We start from the raw sequence: 18,096 nt of genomic DNA, 5'->3' as shown, positions 1-18,096 counted from the left end.
AGCAGAGAACAGCAAGTCCTTGAACAAAGGAAGAAAGTTAGCAGAGGAGAATGCTCCATTTTTACTTTTTATTGACCAATTTGCTGCACAGGCAGGCTAAAAGCCTGTCAGCAACACCTGCTTTCATGAACACAGAGCAGTGATGATTGCACTCACGCTTAATGCATGCTATATACAGAACTGACATGTTATATTTAGTGCAAACAACTATATGATGTAAAGTTTGTTTCAAATGCGGGTAAATCAAAGATGTTGACGCATCCCAATGTGAAAAAACAAATCCTCAAAGCTTTCACATACAGTAAGCAAACAAAAGGGAAGCAGCAGCAGCAGCAGCAGCAGCAATGATGTCAAATTAGATTTCGCTCTCTTTTTATCCACACTGTTAAAACTATTTCAAAGGCTTAGTGTTTTACCTTAGAAACAAACTTTTATGTTGCTAGCTTTTATGTTGTCTCTAAAACAAAACAAATGCCCTAGAATTTTTAAACCTGTTCTGCCTAATTAAGGTATTTAGTTTGCAACAGCTTTGTATTTCAGATGTTTATTTTATGCTTTGAAATGTGATTTTTTTTTGCTCCTTTTTAAATACTGGGCAGTTTCATCGCTACAGCTTGAATGCTAAGGTTTTTCTCCATCCACAGACACTGTGCAAGCTTGGATTTAAAATAATTTTATATAATTAATTTAAAACAGCCACTTCACGAAAGCATGTTTCATATTTAAATAAGTCTAAATTAGATGTTGATGGTCATTGTCGCTGATGTGTTTAATCCTTAAACACGTCAAGAAAGCTTTCACCATTCTCAATTACTGTCACCCGAAATGCAGAGGTACATGATTGTGCTTTTAATCCAGTTCAGCTTTTATCACACCATTAAATATCTCTATCTGTCTATATGTACATATTACAGATAGTCAGACATTAATAGATAGAAAGATTGATACATAGAAATTCATATTAATAAAATATATAAAAAGAAAGTAAAGCATTTTTAAATGTCAGCGTTTTATGGGTCAGGACCTAGTAAAAATAATCTCTCTATTATTTTGACTTTTAAAACTATAGCTATTGTACTCTGTTTCAAATGCATAGGGAGTGTTGAAATAAGAGGTGATGTAAGACAGTGGTAAACATCCCCTTGTCCTCAGTTGCTGGAGATACAGTTTATAATACACAAAAAACTCCCAGTTTAATATTTGATGTTTCGATTTGTTCAGTTATATATTTTTTAAATTATTTGTATCCAAACAGAATTGGTCTTATAAATGGGTTTAAACATCCTTATCGGTGTGTTGTGGTCATCTACAAGTTCAATCCTACAAATTTTCTTTACATTGACAATAAAAAGAGAAAAGAGAAAAATATTTCTGTGTTATTTCCCTGCAAGTCTAACAGAGAGCTCCTCCAGCAGCAGCTGCCACCACTCGTCTCCGCCTATTATTCTTACAAACTGCTACGAAGTCACATTTTGACAGCGGTTGGTTAGAGAGCCTGAAAAACACAACGAACTCAATTTTAATCAGTACAAGCCACTCTGATTCTTGATTTTAGTTTGTTAATCAACTGTGAAACATGTTCTATATACAATCTAATACAAACACCCTCGTCTTCCTACTTCTTTCTGCATGCATTGAGGAAAGCGCCATTACAGACAATGCCAGCCAAACTGGCTGCGTGAATTGTGGAAAAATGTAAATCATTAATGGCTGATGTATTAAGATACGTTTTTAGGGTAAATGACATCTTATTGTAGAATCAGAATTCTTAATCTCAAATGCTTAAAAATCTCCACATGGCCGTGTTGATGGTAGGGTTACTAGAATGGGAGCGCCTGCCACCCTCATACCAATACCAAAACTGTATATTATACAATAGCCTTAACCACAGCTGTTAACAACCATCAGCCATCTGTCCTTCCTCTGATGCCCTTCATCAGCCAGTCAGGATGACCGTGCAAAGCTGTCTGTAATCAGATTAGGCAGTGACTGGGTAACTGGGCCTTTCACATCCACCCATCATTCCATCCCACTGTTAACAACATCTGCGTCATGTGGAGCACCACGTGCATGCCGCGAAAGAGACAAATTAAAGTGCCAATGGGCGTGTGTGCATGTACACAGAGAACCAAAGTAAAGCAGATCTCCATTAACAGGTCCAGTGTTGATGCTTTCACTGTTCATGACTTGATAAAACACAGACATCTACTAATGCACATGCAAACACACACACAGACACAAACACAGTTACATGAGCATGCTTCAGTCTTCCCTGCCTTTGCAGTTGTAATCCAGGTAGCTGGCAAGCTGCCATCTTTGCTTTGATTAGGTAGCAGAGGTGCAACTTGAAAAATGGGATAAAACTCCTTTGGAAAAACATGATTTTTTTCCCCATCCAGATGGCTGGTTAAGCATTTCAGCAACAACAACCATCTAATTAACCCAATGATTACTTATGTGATCAGAATGAACACAGGGGAGACACAAAATGAGACTATACATCAATTAAAAACCAAACAGCTAGGATGGGCGAGACAAACGTATTTTGCATTATCACTCCAGTTTAATAATACCGTCTTCAGTGATGTACTTTTTATTCAGGGCCTTAAAATTATACTGAGGTAACAATAAATAATTTGTGGTGATAAGCAGCTGTGAGGAGATTATATCCAAACAGAGGCTGCAGTACAAACAGTGGTATTACAAGGGCAAGCCTAAATAACAGTCTTACAAATGATTGCATTCTTTGGTAAATTATCATCATATTTATTACCCAGTCTGATCTGAAAACTAAGAGAAGAGAATTGAAGAGAAGAGAAGAGAGTGGTCCCCAGCTTTAACGTAATTTATCTCCATATAATTACTGAATCAGAATCTAACAGGTCTAATCTAACATCTTCACTTTCTGGGGCAGTATGTTACAGAGAAAGCATCACTGAGTCAAAGACGAACAGAATGCACTTAGATTATCTCACTCTTGACAGAGAAGCACAAGATACGGTGCATTCTGATGATTAGGTGCGCTGAGATAACCCTGAGACACAGAGCGCCTCTTGCTGTGAACCCTCTGGGAGCCGACATGTGCACACTTCACCTGGTAAAGGGCTCTACAGCCACTCAGATACTGCCTGCCATGGCCTGGCCTGATCCATCCTGTTTCAACCCTAATGTCTCATTGGCATTCAGTCACACGCCTGCAGCGAGCAGCGAATGGAAAGCTTGGCACTAGCTCACCGCTATTAAGATTCTACAAAGCCAGCCGTTCCCCTGCCGCCACAAGCACACAGCGAATCACACAGCCAAGGAATAATAAAAGAGCTGGGGGAAGGATAAGCGTAACAGCTGGGCCGCCAGTCACACAGCCAAGATACAGAGACAGGAAAAGGATTTTGGTATAAAATTTAAAGCTCTGCTATTCATAAAGTTTACAGGGTCATCGGCTTGATCCTCAGACTGCAGTACTGGCTAATGAAAATTATATACTCCGAGTGGCCAAATCACCAGTGTAAACACGTAATCGCACTTTCCCCAGTCACCCCCTCCATCCCACCCACTGTCAGCTGCAAAACCATACCGTGACCACTTCATGATGAGCCATATTACTGGCAAGCCTCCCATCATGAGCCACAGAGAGAGCAACCCACCGGCTCATCGCCCCTGCCTGTTTATGTCAGCCTATCAACATCTCCCCAGAATCATAAGCTACTTGCTAATCACCCTATGAAAGAGCAGACTAATTCAGATGTCAAGGCCCATTACCTGTGAGCAGTCTAGAGGTGACCTGAGCCCCTATCTTGCAGTGATAAAACCCCATTTTGAGGATAATGCACATTTGTATAATAGGAAGGTGGGAAGTGACACGTTGGCTAAATGTGCAATCACTGAGTGCAGCTGAAGGGGGTGCAGAGACAACTGCATGTAGCAATCATTGTTGCATAAAGATAACGTCCTTCACGCGCTGGGTCAGTCAGCGGCCGTATGGCTGCCGTGCCTCTGGTAAAATAAACAAGCCTCTCAGTCTGAGTGACTCCTCACCAGCCATCTCCTCTAATCTGCTGACACTGACAATGACGATCGTCATGCAAAAGATGATCCAAGCCACCGTCAAATTCAAGCCTTTATGTTGTTTCCTCAAATTTAGTTTCACATTTGCAGAATGTGACTAATGTACTCAGAAAATAATAATAATTTTAGTGCTATCACATTACAAAAACTATCCTTTCAGGATTTTTTTTAAATTCCTGGTATTATCCTGTAACACATAGGTTTCTCTCGGTTCTAGGAGACAAAATAATAACAGTGTTTTATACCATTTTATGATATTATTAGATAATGGTGCTTTCTAACAAGTATCTGTGCATTTACTGTATAAATAAACCACAGTTCATTTGGAAAAAGAGCAATGAATGACAGATTTCAATTTCATGTAGTAAATAAGGCTCATGGCCATAGTGATGGGGAAATAGGAGCAGAGAAAAGAGTTCTTTACAAAGCAGGCAGAAGGAACAGTGGGTAATGAGGCCAAATAAGATGCAGGTCAAAGCAAAAAATGACCATTTTTAGTGCCCATTACTCTTCGTCTACTCAGTCAGCAGTAAAGCCCAACTCCAATTGCAAATAATTTGTTGCTATTGGGGCACAGAAAACACAACAGATATATAACGTGATTTTATAACCCCGCAATAAATACATATTTATGGGGCCAGGATTAGAATTAGTCATTATATCGCTGTATGAGCGCTAACAGGCATTTAAGAAGACAACAGAGTCTTTAATTGGAACAGAGACTGAAAGCAGGGAGGAAGTGAAATCCCCCAGAACCTTACAAAGATAAAAAATATCCCAGAGGAAATTGTAGATACTGTAAACACCCAAATGCTATTTGTATGCTTTATGGCTTTATGACCGATGCTATTGTAAGCGGCTGTAGCAAATTCAATTAGATACACAGTTATATAGTGTAGAAGATGCAACTTCTATGAATGTTTTCTCTTTTTTCCATACAGGATAGATTTGAGTGGAAGTAATCCTCTCTGTATTCCCTGCCCCTCTCTCTCCCAAACACATTAAACAGTACCACTATGACTCTTGACCACCACTCTCTGCTCACTTGGTATTATATACAGTGGGGGAAATAATTCTTTGATTCCCTTGGAATTTGTAAGTTTTCTCACTTACAAAGAAATGAACACTCATGAACAGATATCCTGTCTCCTTCCATTAAAATGAAACTCCCATAAAAACTGTTCATTTCTTTGTGTAGTCAAACTTACAAATTCAGCAAAGAATCAAATAATTATTTCTCTCAATACATAACCATAAGAGTTCAGATTTTCTTCTATGTCAGCTAATATATTCAGGTGCAAAAAAGACAATTTAGACTCAGTTCTTCAGAATGTATCAGTAACTTTGCCACGATACCCATTAAACAGATATGTATTTTAGTTCATATATTAATCTTTCTCTCTCTCAGGCCCTCCAAAGTTTGGAGGCCTATCTCCCCCCACCACTTCCCCTGCCGGTGGCGGACGCCCTCAGACATCGGTCCGTTGGTGGTTCTCTGTGTCCGGGGGTGGGCGCCCAGGTACACACCGGCTCACTCCTTGGCGGCTGCTTATCGGGGCCTGGAGCCTGGGGCTCGCTCGGGCCACTTCGGAGGCGGGGTGCCCTCGGCCTCTCGGCCCGGGGCTCGGTCACTCAGGCACAGCTGGCTGCCGGCGGAGCTCACGGGCACGTCACTGCAACCCCCCTGGCTTCTGCTCCGCGGCTGCTGAGTGACCCCTCATCTGGGACTCTCCTCAGCTCTTTCTGGTATAGTGACGCAGCTGCCCCTCTGTTGGTCTTCCTTGGTCTCTTGTGTTCTGGGGGCCTCTGGACGTCTGGAGTTTTGATCTCCTCCATACCTGCTTCATGCCCTGGAGGTCGGGGCAGTGGCCCCCCACACCCTCTAGCAGATCATTACATGAAGGAACCTTTTAAAAAAAAACAAGCGCGTCCATGCTCACAGGTGTACACACAGGTGATCACACACAAACTACACCCTTTTTGGCTCTAACCTCAAAGCACACTGTGCGCTGTCGATCTTACGTACTGCACAATAATGTTTAATATTTAGTATTTACTGTCATATTCCCATAGATCATTGTGATGTTGTTTATTACTCTCGTTTTCTTCTGCTTGCTTTCTTCTTTCTTTCTCAACAGGTGATCCAGGTGATCGATATATGTATTTTTTGTCTGCTTATTCTGTTGGTTTTTGGTTTTTTGCCCTTTTTCCCCGTCCCTCTTCCCCGCTGTTTTTCTTTCCCTCTTTCTTTCTCCCCTTTCCTTCCCCCAGTCAAGTCTGTCCCGTATTCAGCAAGTGAAAATAAAATAAACAATAAAAGGTGAATCAAATGGACCATTACGGTCGCTCAATACAAGCCTTACTACAAATATTTGTATACACACTGTACATTTCACATCTGCACAGCAATCACCATGAAACACTCTTTATCACTGATCTCAAAACACAGAGTTGCAGCCTTAAACCATCTAATCAAGAGTCCTGTTTGCGTTGAGATTGTTGCAGGTGCTAGTGGAAAGTGTTACAAGAGCAGCACCAATTTGATTAAAGTGGGAATAATGAGAGGGCTGGAGACCAGGAGTCATGCTATGCCTTTTCACTGTATCCTACAGCTTTACACTAATACCACAAGATGCCACGCACTTACACATGTACACGCACACGCACAGTGGAGTATCCCGCTCTGGTATAAATGAATTATTGAGGACTTTGAGTAGGGGTGGGAGCAACTTTACGCTTGTTTGTGTTGTAGTCGCATTACGCCTCCTCCCACCTTCCCCTCGCCAGCTGCCCCCTCCTCCACTCCCACAAACACACTTTAAGACATGAGAGAGTGGGCCCTCATAGGATGCTATGGGATCTTGGCAGCTCTGCTTTGCAGTAACATTATTAGAAAAATGGTGCAATACTGCACTGATATTGCTCTTGATATCTTACATTGCCAAAAAACAAAACTACCATTTGGTTTGGATGCAGAAAAAACACATTTGCCAAAACTCCTTGTGATTAGAGACATTAATTTACCTCATATACTTTAAATATTTTTCAAAAAGATATGTGCATGTCCTTTAATGATTGAGAAATGTAAAACTAGAACACATCTACAGTATCATCATTGTAGACATTGCTTGCTTTTTTAAGTTTAGTTTAAATAACTTTATTCTATTTTGGAAACTTAATTAATTTGTTCTCCCTGTCAGGGTTTCACAGTTTTTGGTGTTAAGTCTTTAGGGAAAAAATATGAATTTGAGGGCAAATTCAGTGTTTATGTAAAAAGTACCTGTTTAGCCTTTTAGTGAGAGAGTCTTACTAAATTTAGGGATATATTCCATATATAGTGGCACACATGTTCACAGTCCACACGGGGGAGGGTGGCACACCCACAAGCTAGCAGCCTCAGTACGAGCAAAGGATCAAAGCAGTAAAGAGGAAAATTATAGAGTCGAATGAAAAAGAGAAAGGAATCAATGTCATGTTGTCTGGTGAATTTTTTTTAACATACTAGAAAACTGTATTACTGACATTTGTTTTGTTATATAAATCCGTTGTGCCTGCTCTTGTTTGGGAATGTAAAAAAAAAAAATATGCCAGTTAAAGGTTAGTGTATAGAAACTTGTGTTTAGTTAATTATTTGTACCTTCTTCCAACAGCAGAGCACTTTATTTTCAACTATTTTCAGAAGAGCCTGTAACTTGTGGGAAACTAAAGATTTTAATTTCTTTTATCATAAAATAATATTTTCCATAAAGAAAAAAGTTGTTTTTTTTCTTTAGGCTGTGAGTTTTAGTTCCTAGAAAGAAAATTCGAGTCTGCAAAATCAGTATTTGCAGGACAAACTGTAAAATAAATAAATAAATGGAATTGGCTAAGAAAATTGCAATAGGTGCATCTCTAAAATTAATGCACATCATTGTAATCTGAATTTACAAAAACACATCTCTCTCTCTCTCTGCCTGTCTCTTTCTCTCTGCATGAGTGCTTGTGTGAGGTAAGACAGCAGCACTTCACTACAAACTTGACAGCTGCCTTAGGCACATATGGGAGATGGTTGATGAGAGTCACAAAGGACAAACAAGCTGTATATCAACAAAGTGCCTTGTATGATGATATAGTGTAAAAGGCCAAATAGATACAAAAAGCAGGAATGGGTTCAAAAACAAAAATATTAATTGAAGGAAAAATAGACTTAGATAAGAATTTAAAATAGTTTGGGCAAATTTGAAAGATTATGTCTTAAAGCTTCACCTATTTGTACAACATTGTAAGAGACAAAACTCTTATAGAAATATATACATCTTACGCAAAAGTGAAGAGGGAAAGTAAGTACAGAGGCAGCAATAGAAATTAGTGAGGCATTAATGAGGCGAGGTTAGAAGGTTGACAGTATTCAAGGCTGGAACAGCACTCCTGCTAATTGTCATACGCGGGTGCTGTGGCAACTGTCTTGTATTTATTGTTTGACAGTCTTGCTCAAATGTCCCTGTGCAGCACCAACAAACCCACGCTGGCTGATAAGCATGGTGATATGCTCGCAGCATAGTGGTATTAAAACAACAGGATGGCTTGAGAAAAAATTGTTTGCTGCTGTGCTTCTCACTGGTAGAGGTTAAGTATTGCAAGTGTCAGATCATCAGCATCTGATTGTAGTAAGCTTTAAAGGTTTTTTGTCTTATATACCTTTAAATAACATTCAAATGAGATTTTAAAAAAAGTCTCTCTGTCAAAACACTTTTCTTAACTTGCGTTAAACACCATGCACAAGTGGATGGTGTTTAACCCTATTATACATAAGGGTGGTTATTGCTATAGCATTTTAAACACAGACCCCACATGGTCAACTGTTTAGGTTCAAACTAATATCATATACATTTCAACAACAATGTGATGGTTTGTCATGGCTGACATTTTCAACCTGCTAACTTTGGCAATCACCTGACTTTGCCTCTAGAACAGGGTCCAATGTTTTTTAAACGTACTATCCTAATTTGTATAAGATGGTATAGCACAAAAACTGTAGGAACCAATAATTACATCTCCCTCAGGATGCAGTGTAAAAATGGATTCTTTAAGCTTTCGTCTAGCTGATTTTTTTCACTTGAGTTTAAACCTCTCTCCTCCAACAAGAAAAAGCTTGTGCATTTAACTTATCATAGGTGTTATTGCAGTGGTGTTTGTGACAATAAATACACTATTTGTATATACTCCAATTTGTGTATTTATTTTTTAGTACAAGAATATTTTATCCATTAATATATATATTCTAGTTTTCCCACTCTTTTATTTCCACTCATTTCAACTGCTGTCTTATTAACTACATAAGTATTTCATGTTACTTCAAATTGTGACTGGAACCCATGCATCCATCCATTCATTCAACCATCCATCCATCCATCCATCCACTGGCAGCAGGCTAAGCAGGGTATTCCAAACATTCTCCCCTGCCACATTTTTCAGTTCCTCTCGAAGGATCCCCGAGCATTCCCAGGTCAAGTGGTTCTGGGTCTACTCCAGGGTTTCCTCCCAGTTGAGCGTACATGGAAAACCTCCAAAGGGAAGCACTAAGGAGGTACCCTAACCTGATGCCTGAACCACTTCAGCTGTCTTCTGTTGACACGCAGGAGGAGCATCTCTAGAAATGTTTGATCTCTATGTGACATTAAAGAAGCGTATCAACCAAAGCAGCCCTACAATGTCCAGTATCTCAGGGTCAATCTCATCCAGTCATAGTATCTTACTCCCAGGGAGCTTTAAACTACCCTGGTGACCTCTACCAGTGTAACTGGTGAGGCATTCAAGTCCTCAGGCTCTGCCTTCTCCACATCAGACATTTTGGCAGGATGTACGAGTTCCTCAAAGTGCTCTTTCCATGGCCCAACAATATTCCAGTCTAAGTTAGCAGTTCTCCTCCCCAACTGAACATGCCCTAAGCCAAGCCCTATTTAACCTTCCTGAGTTGTTGGCTTGTTTATGGCCTACTAAATATGCTCCTCCACAGTCTCCACCAAACTCCTCCCACACCCAAGTTTTTGCTTTCGCAACTCCTGAGGACGCAACCCTTTTGGCTGGTGCTTCAAGAAATCCCCCCAGGCCAACCAAGCCAGTAAAACTTTCTTCTTCAACCCGACGGCCTCCTCACCACCAGTGTGCACCAGCAGGTCCTTGGTACCTCAGGATGACCTTAGAACAACAGGTCTTCCCAGCCGCCTCAGTAATGGATATTTTAAACATTGCCCATTGGGATTCTAAGTCCCCACCCACCTCCAAGATGCCATAGAAATACTTCCAAATATGGGATTTAAAGACCCTACAGGCAGGGACCTGCACCACAAGTTCCCAGTTTGAGTTTTTCAAGTCTATCTAACAACCTTTCCCACCATCTGGACCAACTCACCACTATGTAGTGATCATCTGACAGCTCCACTCCTCTCTTCAGTGTTTAAGACATACAGCTTTAGTTCAGATGACACAACAGCAAAGTCGATCACTGAACTTTAGCCTATGGTGCTAATGGTATCAAGCAGACTTATGAGCCACTTTATGCTTGATCATGGTGTTTGCTATATTCACCAATGCCTAGCATAGAAGTCTGATAACAAAACACTTCTCTAGTGGTGACTGGAGATCACTCTTTTAACAGAATCATATCAATAGTGAAAAGATCCAGCTCCATGACAACATCAAGCAGATTTTATAGCCATTTTTACACATGTAATAACAACTCCAGTTGGATCGGAAATTGAACAGTCTTTTGCCTGTCAGCTCCTTAGTACAAAGTCTGTGTGATGTCCGACTGCACCCATGTGGCAATTGCACAGGTAATTGTCCAGTGAATTCACAGCAAGTGGACAGCGTTTCCTTCCTTCTGTCCTATTCTAACCAGGCAGCACCCTGACCTTACCAAACTAAATACTTCCTGTAGTGAGAAATCCTTTGAAAGACACTATTTCCAGGGCAACTTCAGACAGATTCCCAACCCTATTCTCCCAATGATGTCAGAAGTTTATTGTATATAGTTAAAAGAAAAGCTATGGTAGTAGCTAAAAGCTGAGTTTGGCTCAGTTTGTCCATAGTAGGTTTGAAAAAACTTTCTCTAAACAACAAAACCCTATTTTAGCATATATTTCCATGTAGCATTTCAGGCTTTCCAAGTCATTTCAGAACAGAATGAGAATCAAAGTGAACATTATGCCGGCTTTTGTTGTCGTTACAGTTATGTCGCCACTGTTCAGCTGTGAGTGAAAAATCTATGTGCTGTTACCACACAGTCATATATGGCAACAATAAAAACATACACTGTGATAATAACCTTTATAAAACTCTCTAGAGGAGTGATTTTTATATTTCATTTAAAAGAACTGAAAACCATGGAAACCTGTAAAGTCAGGGAAAAAAAACAAGAACTAAAACATCACAGCCTGTTTTAGAAAACAGCAGCAATTAGGTACGAACATGAAACATACTGTACAAAACCACAGGTAAGGCTCTTTAAGCCCATCTATTTGAGGATAGTAGATCTGTGATGTTTTTAATAAATTCAGAAGGAGCCAGCAGGCTGGCTGATGCAATATTATGCTTATATTTCATATAAGTGTCCAGCAGAGATTTGTGCAGTTTCATTTTCTATAATCTATCATCTGCATTACCTCCATTTTAAATTATTAATGAGGTCAATGAAAATTCATCAGTGCCTACAGTTTATTGCATGTATCAGCACAACTTTTTCCTCATTAATTTTTTTCAGCCAACTAACGCCAATGTGATTAAGAATATTTATTTCCAATAAACAATACAGTCAGATATTTATTTGAGATCCTAAAGCAGGTTGCACAAAGCATACAAAGCAAAACAACAGCAGCAATGAAAATCACGAAAGAAGTTCATAAAGTAACGAAATAATCACCAAAGGATTGATCATCTAACAGCAGATCACCAAGATCAGTTCCCAAGCCAAAGCAGATTAAAAACACAGCTGATGTCTTACTGAATCTGCATAAAAACACTCATAATCAGTGTCAACTCACTAAGAAAGTGCTATTTAAGCCTTAAATTACGTTGTTACACGTCCTGTTCCAAAGGAGCGATGTGCACAGTGGCTCTCTGGCTTCATTCAGCTGATTGTCAGAAACATATCTGAGGCAAGAACAGATGTCTCTAGTTATTTGACCAGGCTCTCTGGACTGATGTATTCCCACTCTCACTCAATCCCTCATTTTTTGCAGCCAACTGCAAATCTCTTTGCAACGACAAAGCATCGCCTGTCAGGAAGATGATTCCATTGAGAGGCACTTTCTGATATGAGAGGTGCATTAATGTGATTAACCCACACTCATTATTGCTGCTTGATACAGGGGCTTAGGGGCTCATGTCACTGTGTATTTTTCTCTATTGGCATCAACAGCAGGTAAATGGAAAATATGCTACTGTATGAGTAGAATCAGGTAAATCAAACTGTGATCAAGAGCAGGCAACAAAGTGTTATCAATAGCAGAATTACTGCAGCTTTGTATAAACTCAATTATGTAATTTGGGTTCAAAATTGAAAGACAATAAAGAACAAAATTAGCCTTTGAAACTCTGCAGCTTACAGGAACAGATGAATTAAGCCATTTTGCAGACGTGATATGTTCCCATTATCAGAGGAACAATTAAAAAATATTGAAATCAATTAAGATAAAATGAATATCATTTCCAAATCAAAATAATGTTATTCACACACCCCAGAGATGTTTGAGTATTTCACTCAATTACCATTTCATTAAAATAAACCTGTAATCTAGTGACTACTGTTAGGTTGCATGACTATATGTATTACGATTTCCGTCTTCAACTGCCGTAGACAAAGAAGAACCAGGGTGAATCAATTTTAAAGCAAGGCCTTGTTTACATGCGTTTCATACATTCACATAGCTAATATTAGCCTTCCAAAAGACAAATGAAGGCTTGTTGCACTAGCGCCACTGTGTACTCCAATGTGAAATTATTCATTTGATGCCAGAGTCATCATCTATTCGGCTGCACATAAATGGTTACAGGTTGCAAGTATGTTTGATTGCACAGTGACTGAAGCTGCAAACATATAGGAGGCACAGCAGAAAATAACTGTGCAGCGGAAAGGGAATTCTGGGATGCCAATCATAAAGCTTTTCATCAGACATCTTTTCCGCTCTTTAGCTGGGGGTCCCGGCAGAAATAGATTCCTGTTCTGAGCGCAAAGCTTCTAATAAAGGCATCTCCTAGCTTAATCAAAGATACCAAATGGGCACATCCAGCTTGTGGCATGTTGTTAAGTCTTAGCAAAGGCATAGTGTGAACTTTGCTAGGGTATGCATGTGAGCATGTATGTGAGAGAGGCTTCTAGGCAGCCCCTAGAGAATATACTATAATGCACCAGAGCAAGTTATAGAAGACTACTTGAAATACTTTCTACAACTCTTTCAGCTCACATTCACTTTTCGATCAATAGCTAAGAGAGATATATCCCCCCCACAGAGAGGGGGGGTATGTCTCCCCTCTATCATTTCCGCGAGAAATGTCCTATCATTTCTCGCATCTCCCCTCTATCATTTCCTCAAATTCCCATTTCTGTCTTTGCACCTCCGTCTTCCCTCCTCACTCTGCCCCACATGTCAGCTTTGTAGGACGCCCATCAGCTCCAGAGGGCAAGACAGGAAGAGCACAAGAAGAAACTGGGAAGAGTACAGTAGAACATCTGGCAGTCCCAGGGACTCGGTCTGCTACTGCTGTCCACTATTATAGTGGCTTAGTGGGCTTGCTAGTAACAGCTGATCTAGGCCTATTGCCTCCATCAGAGTGGAGAAAATCCACTCGCTAACTCAATTATGCAAGAGATATGAATTAAACATGAAGCTACCTCATAGGAATGTATACACACAGCACAGATGTGCACAGATACATAATACGTAATCATACAATATAAGAATCCCATCTGTATGCTGATGCCGGGGGGCTTCGTGAGGTCTTCTTTGCTAAAGGAACAGTGAAGAGCATGTTAATGAATGAGTGTATGGGCATCTAGGTCAGACTTGTAAGGATGACAGTGAAGAAATATGTGACAAGGAATTTTGCCATCTTTGCCACCTATTACTTCCCTGTGAGCTTTAAAGACCAAAACAGCCTTGCGTGGGAGTCGAGCCTGGAGCAAAGGCAGAGCCGATTTTCTCCCCGTCTCCCTTTATGTCTCTCTCCTTTTGCTTTCCTCTCTCTCCCACTGTGTCTCTCTCTCCTGGCCTTGCTCTATCATTCCTTCATGCCCTTTATTAATCATCCTTGGTTAGTGGGGCAGAGAGCATGGTGTAAGGAGCTCTGCAGAGTGTAAAGCCATGAAATACACACACCTTCATGTGCATTCACACTAACAGGCTCTGTATTCATAGATCTAGGCAGTTTTGCCTTTAATCTTTTACTTATAAAAGATATAAAACGTTATTAATTTAAAAATGCTGAAACACTTCTAAGGATGAAAACACTCACATGCACACAGACACACCACAAGTATGCATGTGCACACATACAGCTGATCTTCAGGGATTCTGGCCTGAGGTCCTGAGGCTCAGCTGCTGCTGCTGATGTAACCTTTTCAACAGCCTTAGTAGTTGTTGTTTAGACATTCTAGCTCCAGCATGTAGTCAAAGTAAAGTCATCTCCCTCTCACTTAAAATCACAAAGCTGCCCTACCAGTGTCACTAAAACCCTTTACTTCAGGTTGGGTCAGAGCCACGGTGCAGCAACAGCAGCATTACCAAGCCATCCCAGCATTAAAGCAAGAGTTGGGATGTTGAAGCAATCATCCTTAGAAAGCTGGATGGGGAATGATGGGACAGTGGGATAAAACACAGAGCTGTTACCCACCCCAACTTCTGTCCAATCGGCAGCAAATAAGCCTGAATAATGGGTGGCAGTAATTAGGCCTTCTTTCTATGCATGTAAGTGCACTTAGCTTAGAAGCTACTGGGCTACATTCCATTATTACCATTATCACAATTTGCTCTCCCCGAGAAAGTAGTGAGCGAATTGGCCACTTAGATGCTCCGAGACAGCAGGAGATTTATAGTACAAGTCTGGGCTGTCCTTTAAGAAGTGCAGAATTATTTAGCTGTGGGTAGACAGGGATAGACTAATATTTTTTCTTTACTTTTCTGATTTATTTTAGGTGGTTAATACATGTTTAGATTGTAAGTACCAAAAGAATTTAAAAACTAGTTATATCAATGTTTGTGTAGTTGTGATGATCATCATTATTGAGTCCTGCATTACTTGGTGTACATAAGCATGTGGGTAGTTAGGATTAGTGTGTGTCACCTATCAAAACGCTCATCTTACAAAAACAGAAACTCGAGTTGCACACCAGCAGTAGCGATGAGGTTTGAAAGTAGTGGACGCACCTGGTTTGACGGTCTTTAAGCGAATCGGTTCCCGAAAGTGACGAATGACAGCCAGTGTGTCCCGGTTTGTAAGTCCACTGACAGGCGTCCCGTTCACCTCCAGCAGAACGTCTCCGTAGTAGGGAAGCTTCCCTACGTGACACACCAGCACGTCCAGTTTCATCTGGCCCAGGTAGGGGAACTGTCCAAGCTCTGCTCCTCCGAGGACCTCCACCACGGAGCCAAAGTCTCCCAGGTTCCCCCATGACACGGCGCACTCCACCACTTTAGTGGACCAGTGTTTCTTCTTCTTCAGTGTTCTAGACATGGTTGTCCTCTTTTCAAATAACTAACAATCTAACTGGTAGGAGTCGCCTCGGCTTGTTGTTGTTAAATGAGCGCGAAGTGATGCGGCCTAATAAACCCTCGTGAGTTATTCTCGCGACCTGCTGGGAATTTCATCTTCTTGACATTTATGAGGCTTATCTTCACCCGTGAATTTGCCGCTGAGCTCTGTCATCCCACGGGCTTATGCTCCGGTGTGCGCACAGTTGCCTTGGTTTCAATAATTCCGAGCGCTTTTTGTGCGTAAAACAGGAGAGTTGACTGCAGCGATATGGTTAACCAGAAGACAATCAAGGTTTTATGCTTTCCATTGCTACTCTGGAACCATATCCGCGCTTTCCCTCGTCTCGTAGAGGAGCCTCAGAACGTGAAGTAGTAATAAAAATATAAACAGAGTATATTTTTACTTACTCGGCGATAGATCGTGGAGTGTCTGACGCTGAAATTTAGTGCGTCAATGAGAAATCCCTCATACCTGTGGGTAGGCAGAAAATAGACGGGCGGCAGCGCTTACCGGTTGGCGGTTTACGCTTTTGAGATCCAGCCCATGATGACTGAGCTGAAAGACATCTGCGAGCGTTTGTCTGCTACAGGTTTGAACACACCTGGCACCGTCAAGAGAGATGTTGCCAAGCTCCGAAACTCCCCTTTTACGCTCAGCAGCAGTGTTTTCTAGACTCTCAAGCTGGCTCCATCCTCTGGTGTGATGCGGTACAACATAAAATAGAAATTAAAAGAAGAAGAAGACATGAGAACTGAACAACATAGGCTACTGTAACAGAGCAACAACGATTGGAGTAACCTGATGTCATCTTAGATCCTGAAAAAACGAACAAGTTCAGTTTATTTGTAATATTTTCTACATAAGATGAGACTCGTGCTGTTGTATTCGGTGGAATAGGTGTGTCATATCGGACTAACTAAAATGCACAAGCATGTAATCCTAATATTAAGCATGCAAAATAAATTACATCTAATTGTGACCCTGCGTTTGTAATGAATGAGTTATGCTTGGGGAGGCAATTTTTGGTCTCCAAAATTAATGTCTACACTGCGCCACCTACTGATGTAAACAGTTCTGCACCAGCACCTTTAGGTGCATTTTTCACAAAACACAAACTACAGGAGAGAGTAGACAAAGATTAGGAACTGACAAAAATCAGGAAAAACATGAAATGACTGTTTTCATTTACTTGTAGAGGCAGCGAAAACAATATTACAGCGCATCCTGTGGTACAAAAATAAACCTTTAAGACGTTTAGATTATTATCATATAAATAACTCTGCTGCTGTAAACCTGACCTTTTACTCAAGAGAAAACTGCACTCCCACCTACATCCAGCCCCGCAGAGTTCATCTTCAGAACATGGGTTTTGCATCATACGTTTACATAAAAGTAAGTATGTTGATATACGCTCTGTGAGAGTATAACACCTCTTTTGTCTTTAAATGTGGGATTTAAATAGAATGTATGTTGATAATACAATGCAGGATGTTGGAGACGTGGTTTAGTGTAGCTGTAAAAGTGCATTAAAGCTTGCATATGTTTCCTTATTTCTGGGGATGAGTAGCTGTTGTTTCATGGTATATTGAAAACATTTTCAAAACATCTTCAATACAGTGTGACAAATTTTGACAAGTTGTGTCAAGTTGACTAGTTGGACAGTGAAATGTTACTGCCATGTAAGGATGTCAGTAGAGTTCATTAACTGGATGACTGGAAGATGGGAACTACTGTACCATCAGTAGAACTTATGAATCTGCAGTTGTTTCTGTTCTCTGGATATGATCCATCAAGTCTGTGTTTAAATACACAGTTGCCACCCTGGACATTGTGTTGAATAATTCACTGGCTAGTAGGAGATGATTAACAGCATCTTTGATCAGGACCAGGGAATGCAGCAGAAATCCAAACAACCTCTACACTTTAAAGGGCTGAAGAACTGTCCATTTTAATTCCACTGTTTCCTGGGATTCTGCTAGATATATGCGGGTGGGGACAAAAAAGAGGCCTTTTTCTTGAAGTCGGGACTTATGACAAACTAACATTTTTAAAATCCCATATTAGCTGGCTTTGTGTTGGCTTGACATGACTAAATCCAGATTACAGATGTCGTGGCCTTCTAAATCGTTCCATGGCGTGCCCAGAAATCATGTAGTTTCTAAGACAGCTGTGCTGTAGTTATTTGTAACCAAAATTAAATCCTTCTAGCACATGATTTCATTTTTCTTCCAAGTTGCCTACTGTCAGAGTAAGGAAAAATACCATAACAACCAGTAGAAACTACTACTTGAAGTGTTTTTC

The 18,096-nt window shown here is 40.5% G+C and overlaps 1 protein-coding gene across 3 annotated transcripts in view; it reads right to left on the bottom strand.

The window, feature by feature from the left end:
- magi3b (membrane associated guanylate kinase, WW and PDZ domain containing 3b) overlaps window positions 1–16,466 on the bottom strand; it is a 123,448-nt gene extending 106,982 nt beyond the window's left edge. For all 3 annotated transcript variants that reach the window (XM_013276601.3, XM_019359074.2, XM_013276602.3), the window contains exon 1: window positions 15,468–16,466. In XM_013276601.3, coding sequence (XP_013132055.1) covers window positions 15,468–15,774 — 307 coding nt within the window. In that variant the 5' untranslated portion in view covers window positions 15,775–16,466. The remainder of the gene's footprint in view (window positions 1–15,467) is intronic.
- Between the last annotated feature and the right edge of the window lie 1,630 nt (window positions 16,467–18,096).

Source organism: Oreochromis niloticus, linkage group LG5, assembly GCF_001858045.2.
Source record: "Oreochromis niloticus isolate F11D_XX linkage group LG5, O_niloticus_UMD_NMBU, whole genome shotgun sequence".
Classification (NCBI taxonomy): Eukaryota; Metazoa; Chordata; class Actinopteri; order Cichliformes; family Cichlidae; genus Oreochromis; species Oreochromis niloticus.
This window is presented reverse-complemented; position numbering and strand designations above follow the sequence as displayed.